Source organism: Crocodylus siamensis, chromosome 13 (assembly GCF_052110815.1).
Source record: "Crocodylus siamensis isolate JL-2025a chromosome 13, ASM5211081v1, whole genome shotgun sequence".
NCBI lineage: Eukaryota > Metazoa > Chordata > Crocodylia > Crocodylidae > Crocodylus > Crocodylus siamensis.
In genome coordinates this window covers 6,828,353-6,842,713 of record NC_143407.1, presented here as the reverse complement: position 1 = coordinate 6,842,713, position 14,361 = coordinate 6,828,353, and the positions used below count along the sequence as shown (strand labels likewise).

Here is a 14,361-nt window from a genome sequence, read left to right as displayed (position 1 = left end):
TAAACTCTGTGCTCGTGTCACACGTGAAGTGTTGAAGTTTCAACAGCAGAGAATTTAGCCCTTACTATTTAAAGGTCTGTCTGATCACCAGATAGACAGCTGTACAGATGTGTCATGTACCGTAATAATCAGAAGCTTTGAAGTCCTGCTGCAGATAGGAGCTGCTGAGTTCTGCACATATAAAGCCTCCTCTCCTCTACTTGGGTTTTGTTAGGTATGTGAGGAACAGAAGTGTGAAGAAGAGGTCTTCCCCTTGGCCATGAATTACGTGGATCGCTACCTATCTTCAGTCCAGATGCGGAAAAGTCACTTGCAGCTCCTGGGGGCTGTCTGCATGCTCCTGGCTTCCAAGCTGCGAGAGACCATGCCCCTGACTGTGGAGAAACTCTGCATTTACACAGACAATTCCATCACGGCGCAGCAGCTCCTGGTAACCACCCCACCCTGCCCGATAGAGCCCCCGCCTCACTCCCTGCTCTTTATAATCCTCTAGGTGCTGCTCCCTGGCAACATCTGTGCGTTGTGGATCCTGTCTTCCTCCTGTTTCCCCCATTTGGCCTCTTTGCTTCCTAACCCAAGTGGACACGCTGCCTTTCTGAGAGAGAGACCTGTCCCCCCTGCAGAAGTAGCGGTGGTCTCCCATTCTGCAGGCTAGGTGCAGAACCGGGACACTGAAGCTGTAGAAACCATTCTCTATGTTTCAGTGCGCATCCCATCGCTGAGCCTCATTGGGTCCCATGTTGGGCTCCGAGCCTAGCTTCTTTAAGTTAACGTACCGCTGCAGAACAGCTCAGGATTGACAGCCCTGGAGACCAAAGGGCTCCGCGAGAGCAAAAGGAGATGAATGGGGAAAGTGTTGTCAGTGTGCACCTCTACCCTGACCTGAAAGGACCTCATCTCTAGGCAGGAGAGGAAATGTGACTTCCCCTTTCTGCCAACCTGTGGTCTTCCTTCTGAAATGGCCGATAAGATAGGGGCTGATAGCTGTGATGGGGCCTTTTAGGACCAAGTGGACTGCTCATGGGAAACTGCTCTGAGGCCATCATTCCTGGTGCCAGCACCAAAATGATGGGCTCCGTAGCAAGAGGTTGGGAATGGCATGGGGAAGCGATGTGGAATTGCTGCTGCCTAGAGTTTACAGGCCCTTTGGAGGATTAATGTGACGGAAAGGAGGAGAAGCCGCTTCTGCAAGGTCTGGAGTTAAACCAGAAGTGGTCTCCATTGCTTCCTGGGTGTCCTTTCAAGTAGGTTCTTATTGGACAAACAAGGGCTTGCCCACGGCACTGGTCAGAAGTGGGGTTTGACACCTCTGAGTCGGTGCTGTCCTCAGGGGAGGAAGTCGAAGAGTCTTCCTTTTAAGGGGGCTTCTGCAATGCTAAAATTTACAACTCTCAGGAGGAAACAGCCACTTCAGTTTAATATAATAAACATTCCTGGGGACGGTTTCTCTGATAGAATTTCTCAGAGTTAGTCATCAGCTGGTGAGGTTTTTCCTTTCAGGGTGGGGGTGGATGAAGATCTACTAGCGACTTGTCCCTGGGGTGGGGACTGAACCTACAAAACTTTCAGGTGTGACTCGATTAGGCATTTTTGGGTTTTGGAGGCCTTTTTTATGACCACGTTTTTTCCAAGTGCAAATGAGAATTGGGGAAAGTCCCATCACTTCCTGGCTCCTTCCCCTTGACTATGAATGGGATAACTGTTGCTGCAGAAACACCCAGGGGAGAGGTTTTCGGCACAGAGAGGTGGACTGTGCCAGACACGGTGGCTCGATACCAATGTTCACAGGAGCTGCGGGTGCTTGCAGCTTCGGGGCATTTGGCCCTGTGTGTATAGCAGAGCTCTTTGCTTGTGCTGCTGTAGGGAAGCATCCTGTTGGTCAAGAATACTCCACACGTGTGGGTTTTGCTCGCAAAATAAAACATCGTCCCTGACAGCACCTTCTGGACTCTAGGACATAACTCCCAGGGGTTTCAGCAGGCTGAGCATGTGATTAGGGGTGTGGGGGAGGTCACTTACCAGTCACTTTCCAGGAGTGGAGGGTGCATTAGGAAGTTGGCAAAAATGATTGAGAAGGGATGGAGAAGGGCCTTTTTTTCCTATGATTATGGGAGAGAAAGACGTGTCGGTCATACCTGCAGTGTCATGTTTGTGGCTCTGGATTTAGTCCTGGGGTAAAGTCTTCTGCCAGCCCTGGAAATCTGCTGGCCACAGAACAGGGACGCAGGCTGCAGCAAGGCAAGCCTTCACAGCGTTTGTCCCCCCAGTGACCACTGTCTGTACCTCTGACCCCATCTCTGGGGTCAAGAGGGCAGTTCAGCCTTCATGGCTCGTGCAGTCTTTTGCCTTTCTCCTGAGACCATGAATTAGTGGAGCTTAGTTAGTGCCAGTTGTAATTGTTTCTGTGATGTGGATACCTGGATACTAGGAAATGGATTTGATAACCACCTTGTGTGGATCTTTAATAGGTTTCAGATTGGTGCATCTGTATTTAAGCACAAAGGAGAATCGCTGTAATTTTGCCTGTGGGTTTGGCTGTTTCAAAATTAAATGTTGGAAGGCTTGGTCTATAATAGGCTTCGCTTTCTGAAAGAACAGCAATTGAGCAGGGCCAAAGCGGGGGCTAGAAGTGTGCATTCCTTTGCAGTGAAAGAGGCTTTGACCTTGAGGTTAGTCTTTATTTTTAAGCTGAAAAGCTAATGGCTTGTTGCTGCAGGACAGTTCAGATGTTCGCGAGCAAGGAGCTGGGGCAAGTAATGCCTACATCCGTCCCCGCTTTCCGCGCGGGTCGCGTGCGGAAAGGGAGGAAGAGGCAGTGACACTGCCGGACTCCTCCCGCAACCCAAGCTCTGCTCGCTCTTGGCACCAACGTGAGATCCACTTGCAGGTGATTAGGAGAGCTTCCTCCCACTGTGTTTCTCCTTTCTTGTCTGTCTACCTAGGTTTTTATCCCAGCTCCCACCACCACGATATCAAGATGCTTTTCCCCACTGAGCAAAGCAAAGACAAACACTCCTGCCGCTGACTGTTTGCCATTGCATTTCAGTGTCTACCTGCAATTGGGGTTAGCAAGAAGAGTTTTGTCCTTGGCACCCCGTATTCATCCTTAAGCTCAAAGATGGACTTTTCTTGGGCGTGGGAAGCCTATTTGTTATGGCCAAAAACATAAATCAGTCCAGGTGCATGGGCTTCTAGGAACAGTTGCCCTTACTATTTGGGAGAACTCGGTTTGCTTGAGGTCAAACAGAACATGTTCTGGTCAATGTTCGGTTGGGCCGAGGTGGTGATTAGGGTCAGAGCAGCCGGGCAGCCTGGGGAAGGACTTCTGAAAGCCACTAGTTGAGAAAACACCCTGAAGGCTGTGATCTGAAAGTCATTTTGAGCCCCATCCCACCAGCCCTGCTCTTGACAAGCTATGGAAGCTAGTTGGCAGCTGGCTATACTATCATTTGCCACTCTGATCCCTTCTCACAGGCTCGCACAATCCGTGACCTAAGAAGGGTTAAAAACCCTGGGGCAATGTTGGCTGAAACTCATGAGGTTTGACTCGACAGAGTTAATGCCCTGCTTACAAAACCAGAGAAGGAGCTGCTGCTTTCCTCCTGTGTGCTAATAATGTTGTGTACTTCTCTTCTTTCACAACCCTGCAGTGGGAGTGGGTGGGGAGGGGAAGGAGAGCTTCTTCATCCAGGTTCGGACAATGGATGCTTCCTGGCTTCTTACCATGGATCTGTGCCAGTTTGGCCTGGGGCTCACTCTCCCGGGCCTCGCACAGGAAGTTGGCGCACTTTCCCAGCAGGTTTACTTCCTCCTCTTGGAGAGGATGCCTGGCACCAGCTCAGTGCTCTAAAGAGGATAAATTAAAACAAAATTTTGATGAAGTTATTCTTGGTAGGAGGAAATGATGCAATGAGGGACTTGTCCACTTAAAGGAAGTTGGGTTTCCGTCACGGGCATTATCTAACCTACCTTTCTTTTTTTGCAGTGGCTTTTCTTGCATGTTCTGGGGTGGTACTTAGCCACATGATGGTTGGGGGGAAGCAGTCATTGCGGGTCATCCTGTCCTTCATTTTGATAATCCTTGGCTCCATCGTTCATGCCTTAGACATCTGCTTTGTCTGTAACAAGTGCTGCTCTTCTCTGAGGTTACCCAATTCCTCCGTAGAGTCTGGTTACGACGAGAGGATGGTTTTGGCTCCCAAAGCAGCAACAATGCTTTCTAGCACCACAATTGCCATGAGGTTTCACAGGCATTAATTGCTTTTTGTAACAAGTGCATGTTTGCACAGTTGGGCTTGAGAGGTGAGAATGAAGATGGGCTAGAACTACTGCAAAGCAAAGCAATTTCAGAAAAAAAAACCCCAGCTGCCCGTGGCTTTGCAGATAAAACAGGAGTCCTGTTTCTTGCGGTCACCACAGATTCTGCTGTCCCAGCCTTGCAAAATCGGCTTTGGTGTCTAAGGGGAAAGAACCTACAGGCATCTCTGCTGATTCCCCAGTACAGAAGGCTGCAGTAACTATACCTTCACTTCCCCGATTCCCCGTTACTGGTTGCTTTTCCCAGCTGCCCTCTCCAAAGGCTGATTACACTGGGCTTTGACTTTAGCAAGTCTAATTCCCCAGCTAGAAGTCATCTGAAGTGAGAATGTCAAATTGGCTAAGCTCATTTCAGGCAGCAAAGCAAGCAGCTGGATTTTCAGAAGAGCCCAGCATTTTGGGTGCAGAGCACTCTTGAAAGTACAGCCCTTGCTCGATACCTGCATAGGAGCTAAACTCTTCTGACAACCTGGCCCTGATTGTGTAGGGACCAAACCCTTGAAAATCCAGCCCTTGGCGGAGAGAGAGACTTTTGGTGTGCATGGCGCTCTAGAGACCTTCAGCAAGATGAGCTTCCTTCTTCAAGGATCTTAGAGCAGGGAGTCCAGGCTTGGAAGATGCCAGAAATTGCTCCTGACCTTGCCACAGCACATTGCTCCTGTCCCCTGTTCAGAACTCAGGCGAAGCTTTAACCTGAGTTTCCTATTTGCAAATGGACTTTCATGACTTCTCATTTCAGTAGCACATAAGATCTGTTGCTAAGTGGGCTGGGTGGCTAACTGCAGCTCGGATGTCTCTTTCCATTCTCCTTTTGAGTCATCTAAACGTGCATAGGAGGAGGGGGTCGGGCTGCCATTGCTTTGCTTAGACCTGCTGTTTTCAATGTAAAATGAGTCTGGTGTAAGGAGTGAACTCATCAACTTAAGGGACGGAGTCAAGTGCGAACGATCTTCCCTCTTGCGGAGCTAGAACAGCCGTGGAGCGTGCGCCAGATTCTGCTCCTCTTTGCGCATCTCGAACAAAATTGTTCCTGAGTTTCAGTCAGTTATGCTTATACAAACTCAGTGGAAGCAGTGGACAGGTGCCACAGAGGGTAGCATTTAGCATGTAGCATCTTGTTGCTGATGGGGTACACAACAAGGAAAAATCTCAATTCCGCTGTTGCATCCTGGTACAAATAGGAAGGGCCATGAGTGAATGAAAGCTGTACATAAGAACTTAAGAAGTGCCATGCCGGGTAAGACCAATGGTCCATCTACCCCAGTAACCCGTCTCCGACAGTGGCAAAAATGAATGCTACGGGGGGAGAGCATTAAACCTCTAGAGTGATCCATCCCCTATTCAGCCATCCCTGGCATCTTCCATTATTGGTTAAGAGATGTCGGAGGAAACATCTCCAACCTGTCTGTTCGATAGCCATGAATGAATCTATCATCTGTTAATTTATGAAGTCCCTTTTTGAACCTGGATGTGCCGCCTGCCTCCACCACCTCCTGTGGTAATGAATTCCATAAGTTAACTATGCACTGCAGGAAAAAAAAAAACTTTCTCTTGTTAGTTTTAAACTCATCACCTACTAATTTCAGGAGGTGCCCCTCAGTTCTAGCTGTATTTGTTGATGGGAGTTCACTTGAGCAGGAAATTACTGAGACAAGGCCTTGGGGGTGGTGTCCTGGAACATGGCACTTTGGTGTCATTTTCACACAGGGAACAGATCATGGAGGCGGCATTTTTTTTTTTTTTTGAACCAGAGTGCAGCAGAGAAGGACCAAGAGCACAGATTGTGCTAGTGAAGAAGCCAGTAGGGTAAGGTCTCCATGCGTAAAAATCCCAGCAAATGTAGCAGATATTCTGTCCACGGCGCATCTTGTAGATTCAGGGCTAGGCTTCATTCTTGGGCAGAAGAGCTGTCTGGGAAAAGCCGTTCTCTCGCAAGAGATGCTGGACCAAAGAAACCAAAGGCAGTTTTTCCACGTGCTTTGAGCTTGTTCTTTTTTCTTTAACCAGAGACTGAGTCAACTAGATGCCAGGCAAAGGCCAGGAAAAGGATGTTTGCTATCTCAAGATGGTTCCTGCTGCCGCACAGTAGCTGTTCTATCTGTTCCAGCCTTTTTCTGCTGCTTCTTCCAGTGATCAAGTGATTCAGAAGTTCTAGCGCCTGGCTCAGAAGCTGGAAATCCCAGGGGTTGTTGACAAGACGCTTTTATTTGGCAGGGAGGAAAGAAGCTTCCATGAGCCAGATCCTGTGAGACGCTGAGAATCTGCAACTCTCGTTGGTCTCCGCAAGAGTTTCCTGGTTGACAGCATCTCTCAGGATAAGGCCTTTCGTAAGGAAGAGTTGACGACTCTGAGCCTCTCCGCGTTCCTTACAAAGTGCTGCTTCTTTATCGGCCGTGAAAGGACTGAGATGTCACGGTAATCCATCCAGATCAGGGCTTGTGTGGCAGAAGAAAAGTGCCCTCTGCACACTCCTTAGTTTGGTCTATCCAGAGGGAGTTCCTCTGGGATACCCAGCTCTCTGTGGGCATGCGTCCTTCCCGTTTAGTAAAAGTGGATAGTCTGACAGACAGTCCCCATGGTTGGACAGGCTCTTCTGTCTCCTGTTTGCAGCAGGTGCATTTGGGGGATTGTTAGTGCTTGGTGGAAGACGCCAGATTGACAGCCTTGGCGGCTGTAGTCTTCGGCATGTAACAGTGGTTCTAAATCTTTTTAGACACCAGGCAACCCTCATTAGACTCAAGGCACCCTTCCAAAAATGCCAGCTCAGCTTTTGCTCGTTTCTTCACGGCAGAAAATTAAAATAGCAATTCTTCTCTTGCAAAGAGCTCAGAAAATGCACATCAGAGCAGAATATTTTTGACACTCTAGAGCCCTACTTGAGATCTCTGGTTTTATCTTGTGAATCGTGTAGGTGTCTGCACACCTAACAGTGCCACTAGTGTGTGGCACCCCAGAGCACCTGTAAAAAGGATCTTCTGTCACCCTAATTGAGAATCATTGGTATACAGGCTTACAAGCTTCAAGGCCAGAAGGGACCGTGAGATCACTTAGTCAGCCCCTTTTATAACAGCCTAGGGAATGTCATACTGTACCTGGCTCTGTCACCTGTGTTTGGCTGAGGAATATCTTGCTCATCACAGAGCAGGTATGGTAGGAGTAACTGTCCTGCAGATTGCGCCCGCCATGTTGCAGCCTTGCAAAGGTGCCTTAGGCTTCAGCCATGGCAGATGGCACGCAAGGGAGTCTTCTGCCCGTCCTTGTGACAGTGACGAGACAAAGGCGCTAACTGTACTTTGGACTCTTGTTCCCAGAGGACCGGGACTAAGACTCAAGCAGTGTCCTTTCATGTAGTCAGGCAGCCCATCACTGATTGCCTGGATGGCGTTTGAACTAGCAATCTGGAGATGGAGAGCTTTGTATCCCCTTCTCAGTCTCCTGAGCACCTCCTGTGAGGCATTTTTCTGCATCCTGCCACTGTGATCCTTCAGCTTGGCTAGCAGCAAAGACCCTCTTTCCAGACCTAAGCTTAATATTGCCTCTTATACTCTGCATCCCAGGTCATTTTCTTCTTTGATTTTAAAGTCCTATGAATTCTGGTCCTTTTTTTCTCTTCCTTTTTTCCTCCGTGCCTTTGGATAAAGAGCATTTAAGGAACACGGACTCTCTCCAACAGTTGGGTAGATGTTATTCTTGCTTGCTGTGGAGATAGAAAGCAGACTGCTTGGGATGCAAGCCTAGGAAATCCATTCTAGTAAAAAAAAAAAAATTAAAAAAAAATGCACCGGGTGGAACAGTACAGGCTCTGGAGTAACACTGCAGCCAGGCAGCAATGACACTGTGCAGCCCTTGTAGCGAGGCACCCAGAGAAGGTTGAGCAATGCTGTAGCTTTGAGCAATGCAGAACGGGCACTGTTGTGTAAGGGGAAAGGGTGGGTTCTTTTTATAAAAAAAATCAACTGAGACATATATCCTTTTGAAATATCAATCTCACTTCTTCAAAACTGCTTATCCTGGTAGAATTGGTTACCCCCCACTTTGCCTTCTCTGCAAGCAGAATCAACCTCATCTCCTGCCACTTAAAAATACTACATCTTCTGGTAATTTGAACCACACCCTGAACTTAATCATCAAAAGTAGGCCTGGCTGGGAGCTCACGGGGTCCTTTTATAGGATGAGCCATCCCGGTGCCATTCCTGCTGACGTTTCACCGGTGCATAAAATACCTCCAGTGGCAGAGATTCCACAGTCTCCCTTGAGGACTCCAAGCCTTTGCTTTGGTGTCCTTCCAGCTGGAATGTGACATTCAGAATTGCAAATAATTGGAGCGAGCTAGGAGGCAATGCTGTTGTTATGCCTGTTGTACAGAGGAACTGAGGCCCTGGAGATCTAGTGTGCTGATCCTTAAGGGTACTTAGGGGCCTAACTCCCATTGAAATCAATGAACTCTGCAAGTTGAGTGAGCTGCACCCAAAGCAACTTGCCCAAAGTTGCAGAGAGAGCCAGTAGCAGAGCAGGGGATTGAACTGATGGCTACTGCTCTAACTACTGGGCTGTTCTTCCTACTGGTGCAGCTATGAAACCAAATCAGCCAGTTTTAGAAGGACCCTCACCCGGTTGCTGCACATAGGCTCCTGCCACAGCCTAATTGTGCTCGTTAGCCAGCTGCTGGCCTGCTTAGTGCCTCCATTTCCCTCTCTGAAACAAGGATAATACCTAGCTCAAAGGGCTTGTTTGGAGGAGTACCATGCAGGGTCCTGAGGGAGAATGAGCAACTGCAGTTGCAGCTGCAACCCAGCAACTCGGAGGGAATTGCTGGGGACATTAGCGGGATCAATCCTGATGTTTATAAAATGTTTGGAGACCAGTGGGCAGAAGAGGCCATAGAGACACCAGGGCTTCTGTCTTCCATCTGCTTTCTGGGCCTTCCATGTTTGGAAACAGCCCTTGCAGCCACCTCCATTCCTCCCGGGGCACTGAGGCAGGACAGTGCGGAGGGGTGTGAGGGGAGCAGAGATGTTAGTCGTCTGCCCTCCTCTAATAGAAAAACCTGCATGAACTGTTGCTTTAACGCAACCCAAAGAGAGCAGGAGATGGAAACCTGCATGGCCATTTCAGCATCCTGTGGAAGAGCAGGGCTTTCCCTGGGAGCTGCTGGACATCCTTTTCTGAGCTTGGCTTGAAGGCGGTCTGGTCAGCTCTTGTAAGCCAGGCTGGGTCAAGCTGGCTGGACGAGGAAGGGCAGTGGTGTTGTGGGCGGGCTCTGCTTTTCTGGGTGAGCGGATATTGGTCCTGGAGTGAGGGAGGTGCTGCGCTGCTGGAAGTCGGGGCCCTTTGTGCTCATTAAGGTCTCATTGTACTGTTCATTAACAATAGATGGGAAGGGGTGTTAAGCTTGGTGGGGTTGGTCAGAATCTAACCTGACCACAGCGTAACCGGGAAAGTTAATTACCTCCTTCCTTAAACGAAGAAAATAGCACCTAAGGACAGGTGTGGAGTGGCTTCTGCTTCCTGGCCTAGCAGAGGGTGCATTTTGCTCGCTTGTGAGCTAGCGGCTCCAGGTAGTTTGCGTGGAAAGTGGCTGTGGATGGAAGGCATGGTGGTTAATCTCGTGTCTGTCCTACTGTGGCAGGTGCCATTAGCAACCATGGGAAGCTTGGTTGAGTGAGGTATGAGTAATCTGCCCGAGTTGACTAGTGGGGCTGAGTTTTGGTGTCTCATTTTCCATCTCCCTGTTTCGTCCATTGCTGTAAGATTTCGGGGCCACACAGAGCCACATCCTATGAAAACTGCTGCAAGCTTCAAGTGCAGAATTTGGCCCCTCTTTTTGCTGCATAGCCATAACCCAGGAATCCTGTCCAAGCCTCTCTGCCACCCTCCCCTGCCCCTTCAGGAGTCCCTGCAGCAGGAGACCTAGGAGACAGAGCAGCATGACAATGGGATGCCTACACCCTGATTGTGCTGCTTTGCTGCAGCATCCTGGAGAGGTTGTTGCAGCAGGGCTGTGAACAAGGGAGCTGGCAGGGCTGGTCTGGTGCGAACCAGGGAGCAGATGGATGGCTTCCTCTTTTGATTCCTTTACACCAGCCTGCAGCTATGCGGGTATGGATTTGCCCACCGCTGCAGACTCGGGGCAGGAACTTTGCTTTCCTTCTATCAGTTCTGACTCCTGGGGGGCTATGCACCAGTTGACTGGCCATTCCCCCAGCGCTGTGCTCATATGCCCCTGCATCTTGCTGATATTTTCTGGGTGGATGAGTACTTTCTGCCTAGAAGGGCCTCCTCTCTACATGTAATTTCTCTCTTTCTCTCTCTGTCTTCCCTGTTCAGGACTGGGAGGTTCTAGTTCTTCAGAAGCTAAAGTGGGACCTAGTGTCAGTGATAGCGAATGACTTCTTGCCTCACATCCTCCATCAGCTCCCACTTCCCAAGGACAAGGTGGAACTGGTGAAGAAACATGCGCAGACCTTCATTGCCTTGTGTGCCACAGGTGAGCAGCAGAGGAACAGAGCCCCTGGGCCTCGTGAGGGCAGCCCAGGCTGGAAGAAAGGCTGATGTTTTCACTGACTGTTTAACCTTGGGCAAATCAGATGGGACTTGACTCCCTAGAGGTACTGAGCATCTGTGTCTCTTGAAATGAGAGCCTCCATCCCTTACCGTAAGGCCCAGAACTGCTCAGTGACTGTTTCCCCCTCTGCCAGATGGAGCTGGGGACTTTTGAAGGCCTGGGACTTCATGTTTGTGTGATACTTGGTTGGAAAGTGTCATGGGAGGGCAAAGCAGCGGCGAGCCGTTTTTCGCACTGGCTAGAGCCAGGCATAGGGCAATCAACTCTTCATGGAAGTTACTACTTGTCTCACAAGCCGTATAGACTCGGACAACCCCCCCAGGCCTCTTGAGTGGAAGGGGTTGCACTAAAACACTGCTCCAGAGGGTGCCTCACGCCCCCTGCCCCACTTTGCTTTGAGCCCCACTTCTGCATCTTGGACAGCATGAGTACAGTTCTGAAAGGCTGAGCTGGCAAAATCTGGTGGGGGCTGCTCCCTGCAGCGTTTTCCCCGAGCTAATCCTAAACCGCCCGGGCATTGTGGCTTTCAGGACTTCCCTGAGGAAACTATTCCACAGCCAAGCAGATCCTGCTGGGTTTTTTTGGACGGGTGGCTTACATTTTCCTTGGCTTCGCTGGGCTCTGTTCCAGTGAGTCATACCAGCTGCACCGCCCTTTGCCTGTCCTGCATTTCAGACCCCGCTTAGCTTTATGTGGGTGCTGCAGTCCCAAGCAGCTGCGCTCACAAGACTCCTTGTTGTTTCTTTCCCTGCCTTGGATCCCTAGATTACACTTTCACCATGTACCCTCCATCCATGATCGCAACGGGCAGCATTGGAGCAGCCATCCACGGCCTGTCTCTCTTCCCCCATGCTGGAGAGGCGCTCACAGAGCTGCTGGCTAGCATTACTGGCACGGAGTTGGTAAGTGTTCGCTCAGGGGTCCCTTGCCAAAGTGATTTTGGAGTTGGGCGACAGAAAGTTCCTGTATGTTTTGCTGTGTGTCCTCCGACAGTTCATTTCCTCTGCCTCGGTTTCCTCGGTGGATGTCCCAACAAGGCTTGTTCACTTTTGCAAAGTGTGTAGAGAAAAGGTGTTTTCTACTGCAAACAAGTATATTGTCTCTGCATGGGCAAGATCGTGAAGAAATCAGCTGATCAGACCACTCTGTTTCCACTGTGGGTAGGAAGCCAGCTCTGAATCTGGTTAGGGGTCTAGATGTGGACTCCAAGCTGGCAAGCAGCCTGTGGGCTGCAAGGGGTCATCACCAAAGGTCTATTACAAGTGCCACATTGGATCACAGTGTAAAACGTGATCAGCAGGTCCCACGCCTCCCCGCAGAGGGGCAGGAGGTGGGGCATCAGGCATAGGAAGTGTGTGTGGGGTCCGGAGAAAAGCCCCTGTCATCAGGAGCAGCCAAGAAGGGACAGGGAGGATAGCTTTGAGCAGGCATCTGTCAAGTGCCATGATGGGGCCCCAGTGTCTAGCCCCGAAGTATCAAGCTGTGTCCCTGCAGGCTGCGGGGAGAGGCAGGGGACTGGTCTCTCCTGCTCAGGCCTTGGGTGTAGATCACTTTTATTCTCCAGTTTCAGGATAAAGGTGTCAACGCTGCCACCCCGTTAGTACCCCTTGGAAGAGACGGGGATCAGCTGGAAGGGGTAGAAGGCATGTTCTTTATTGAGGCTGCTGGATGCACACAGATGCTGTGGCCGTCTCCAAATCCCAGACTCGCAAACTCAGCCAGTAGTGCCTGGGGTCACCGTTTAACATTTCCAGAAGCCTTGGCCTGGACTCAGCTGTCTTGGCAGGGGGTGGACAGTGCTAACCAACCAAGTGCAGTAAGCCTCTGAGCTGCAGCCTCCTGGGGCCCAGTTTTTTACTATCTGCCCCACCCCTCCTGTGGGTCTGGCTGCTGCTGTGGCTAGCTGGGATCACAGGGGTGGGGAATCTGCACTGATAAAAGTAACGAGCAAGGCTATCATGGGATAGAGCAGGGAAGCCCCAACTCCTGCCCGGCCTTTTCCTAAGACGCTGGCCCCAGCTGCCCCCCTCACCGCCCCCGCAGCTTGTGACCTGCAGTATGGTGCATGATTCCTGCTTACTGAGGCTGGCCACCCGGTCACCTGAGGGCCCAGATCGCTTTCACAGCAGGGTGGGGAGCATAGAGCCTTTGGAAAGCAGGCACAAAGGGAGGCGTCTGTTCACCTGAGCGGACAGGTGTTAATGGGATCAGGTGGACAAGGGCGGAGGGGACCAGGCTCAGCATCTGCTCATCTCGTCCAGTGTCCGATTGCAGCTGCTCTGCGCACAAGCAGGAAGGGAGCCAGACGCTGTTGGGCATTCCAGGACTCGGTCACAGCCAAACGGCAGGGCTCGGGGGGGCCGTGACTTTGGGGAGAGGGTGAGGAGCTTGGACTGGGATAGCTCCAGGACCCCCTTCCACAAGTACGGGCCCTTGGGAGCCTTCATTCGGCCACAGACCCTTTGGCCTTTTCATCTGACCAAGCTCTGAATGCTTGGACTTTCCTGGCGGCAGGCGGGGAGCTGAGAGAGGGATCATCGCAGCCTGGCATTGTCACACAGTCGGGCTGGGGGGCGGTCGGGAGGAGAGAGACGCTTTCTTTGCTCAGCGGTTTTTTGTTCAAGTTAAAAAGTCACTCTGAATTGCCTGCAGCCAGCTGCTCGCAAGCTGCTGCCGTGAATGGGGCAGAGGCTGAATGCTGCCCTGTGAGCGGAGTTAATTGAAGCCAGCGGAGGAGAACAGGTGGGAAGCAGGGAGGATTTCAAGGACATACGGGGGGGACACAAAGGGAAGATCAGAGGGCAGCGGGGCTGTCAGGGCTGAAAGCTGTTACCAGGCTGCACCCCCCTTTGCTGGCCCCTCTCCTGCAGCCCTGGGTGCCAAACACAGCCTTTGCCCCCAGCGCCCCTGGTCCCAGCTTCCATCTTTGGAGCGATTTGGGCTCCAGGGTTGACCTCTTGAGCTGCAGACATTATGATGGACCAGCAGGAGGAGCCCTTTCTGCCACACGGGTACAGCATTGCAGAAAGACCCGTGTGCAATTGGGCCCCGTGGTGCTAGATGCTGCACAGCCTCAGACCCAAACATAGCTTTTGCCCCAAGGTGCTTGCAGTCTACCCAGAGGACAGTATCCCCCGAGCTCTCCGAGACACGGTTCCAGCAGCGCAAGCGCAGGAGCGACGTTTCATCCTCAGTCTCCTAGGTTTTGACTCTGTCGTTGATTCGCTGCTTGAGTGTGGACGACTGCCCCCTCCCGCCTCCACCCAGGCTTTCGTCCCCCCCGCGGTTCACCATTGAGCAGCTGGAGGAGACGCGCGGAGGGCACTCGCAGCGCTCTGTTGTGACTCCAGGAGGTCGCAGCATGAACTGTGCCGCTTTAATCGAGCCACCTCTGCTGCTAGGGTGGTAGATCCCTGCCTGGGGCTGGTGGCGTCTGACCCAGCAGGGTATAGGGGAGGGGATCTGTTCATCCTGGCTGT

General features: G+C 51.2%; 1 protein-coding gene across 3 annotated transcripts in view; it reads left to right on the top strand.

The window, feature by feature from the left end:
* CCND3 (cyclin D3) overlaps positions 1-14,361 on the top strand; it is a 64,480-nt gene that overhangs the window by 46,049 nt on the left and 4,070 nt on the right. For 2 of the 3 annotated variants that reach the window (XM_090024921.1, XM_090024922.1), the window contains exons 2-4: positions 215-430; positions 10,645-10,804; positions 11,648-11,784. In XM_090024921.1, coding sequence (XP_089881047.1) covers positions 260-430; positions 10,645-10,804; positions 11,648-11,784 — 468 coding nt within the window. In that variant the 5' untranslated portion in view covers positions 215-259. The remainder of the gene's footprint in view (positions 1-214; positions 431-10,644; positions 10,805-11,647; positions 11,785-14,361) is intronic. The other variant, XM_090024923.1, reaches the window with a different exon arrangement.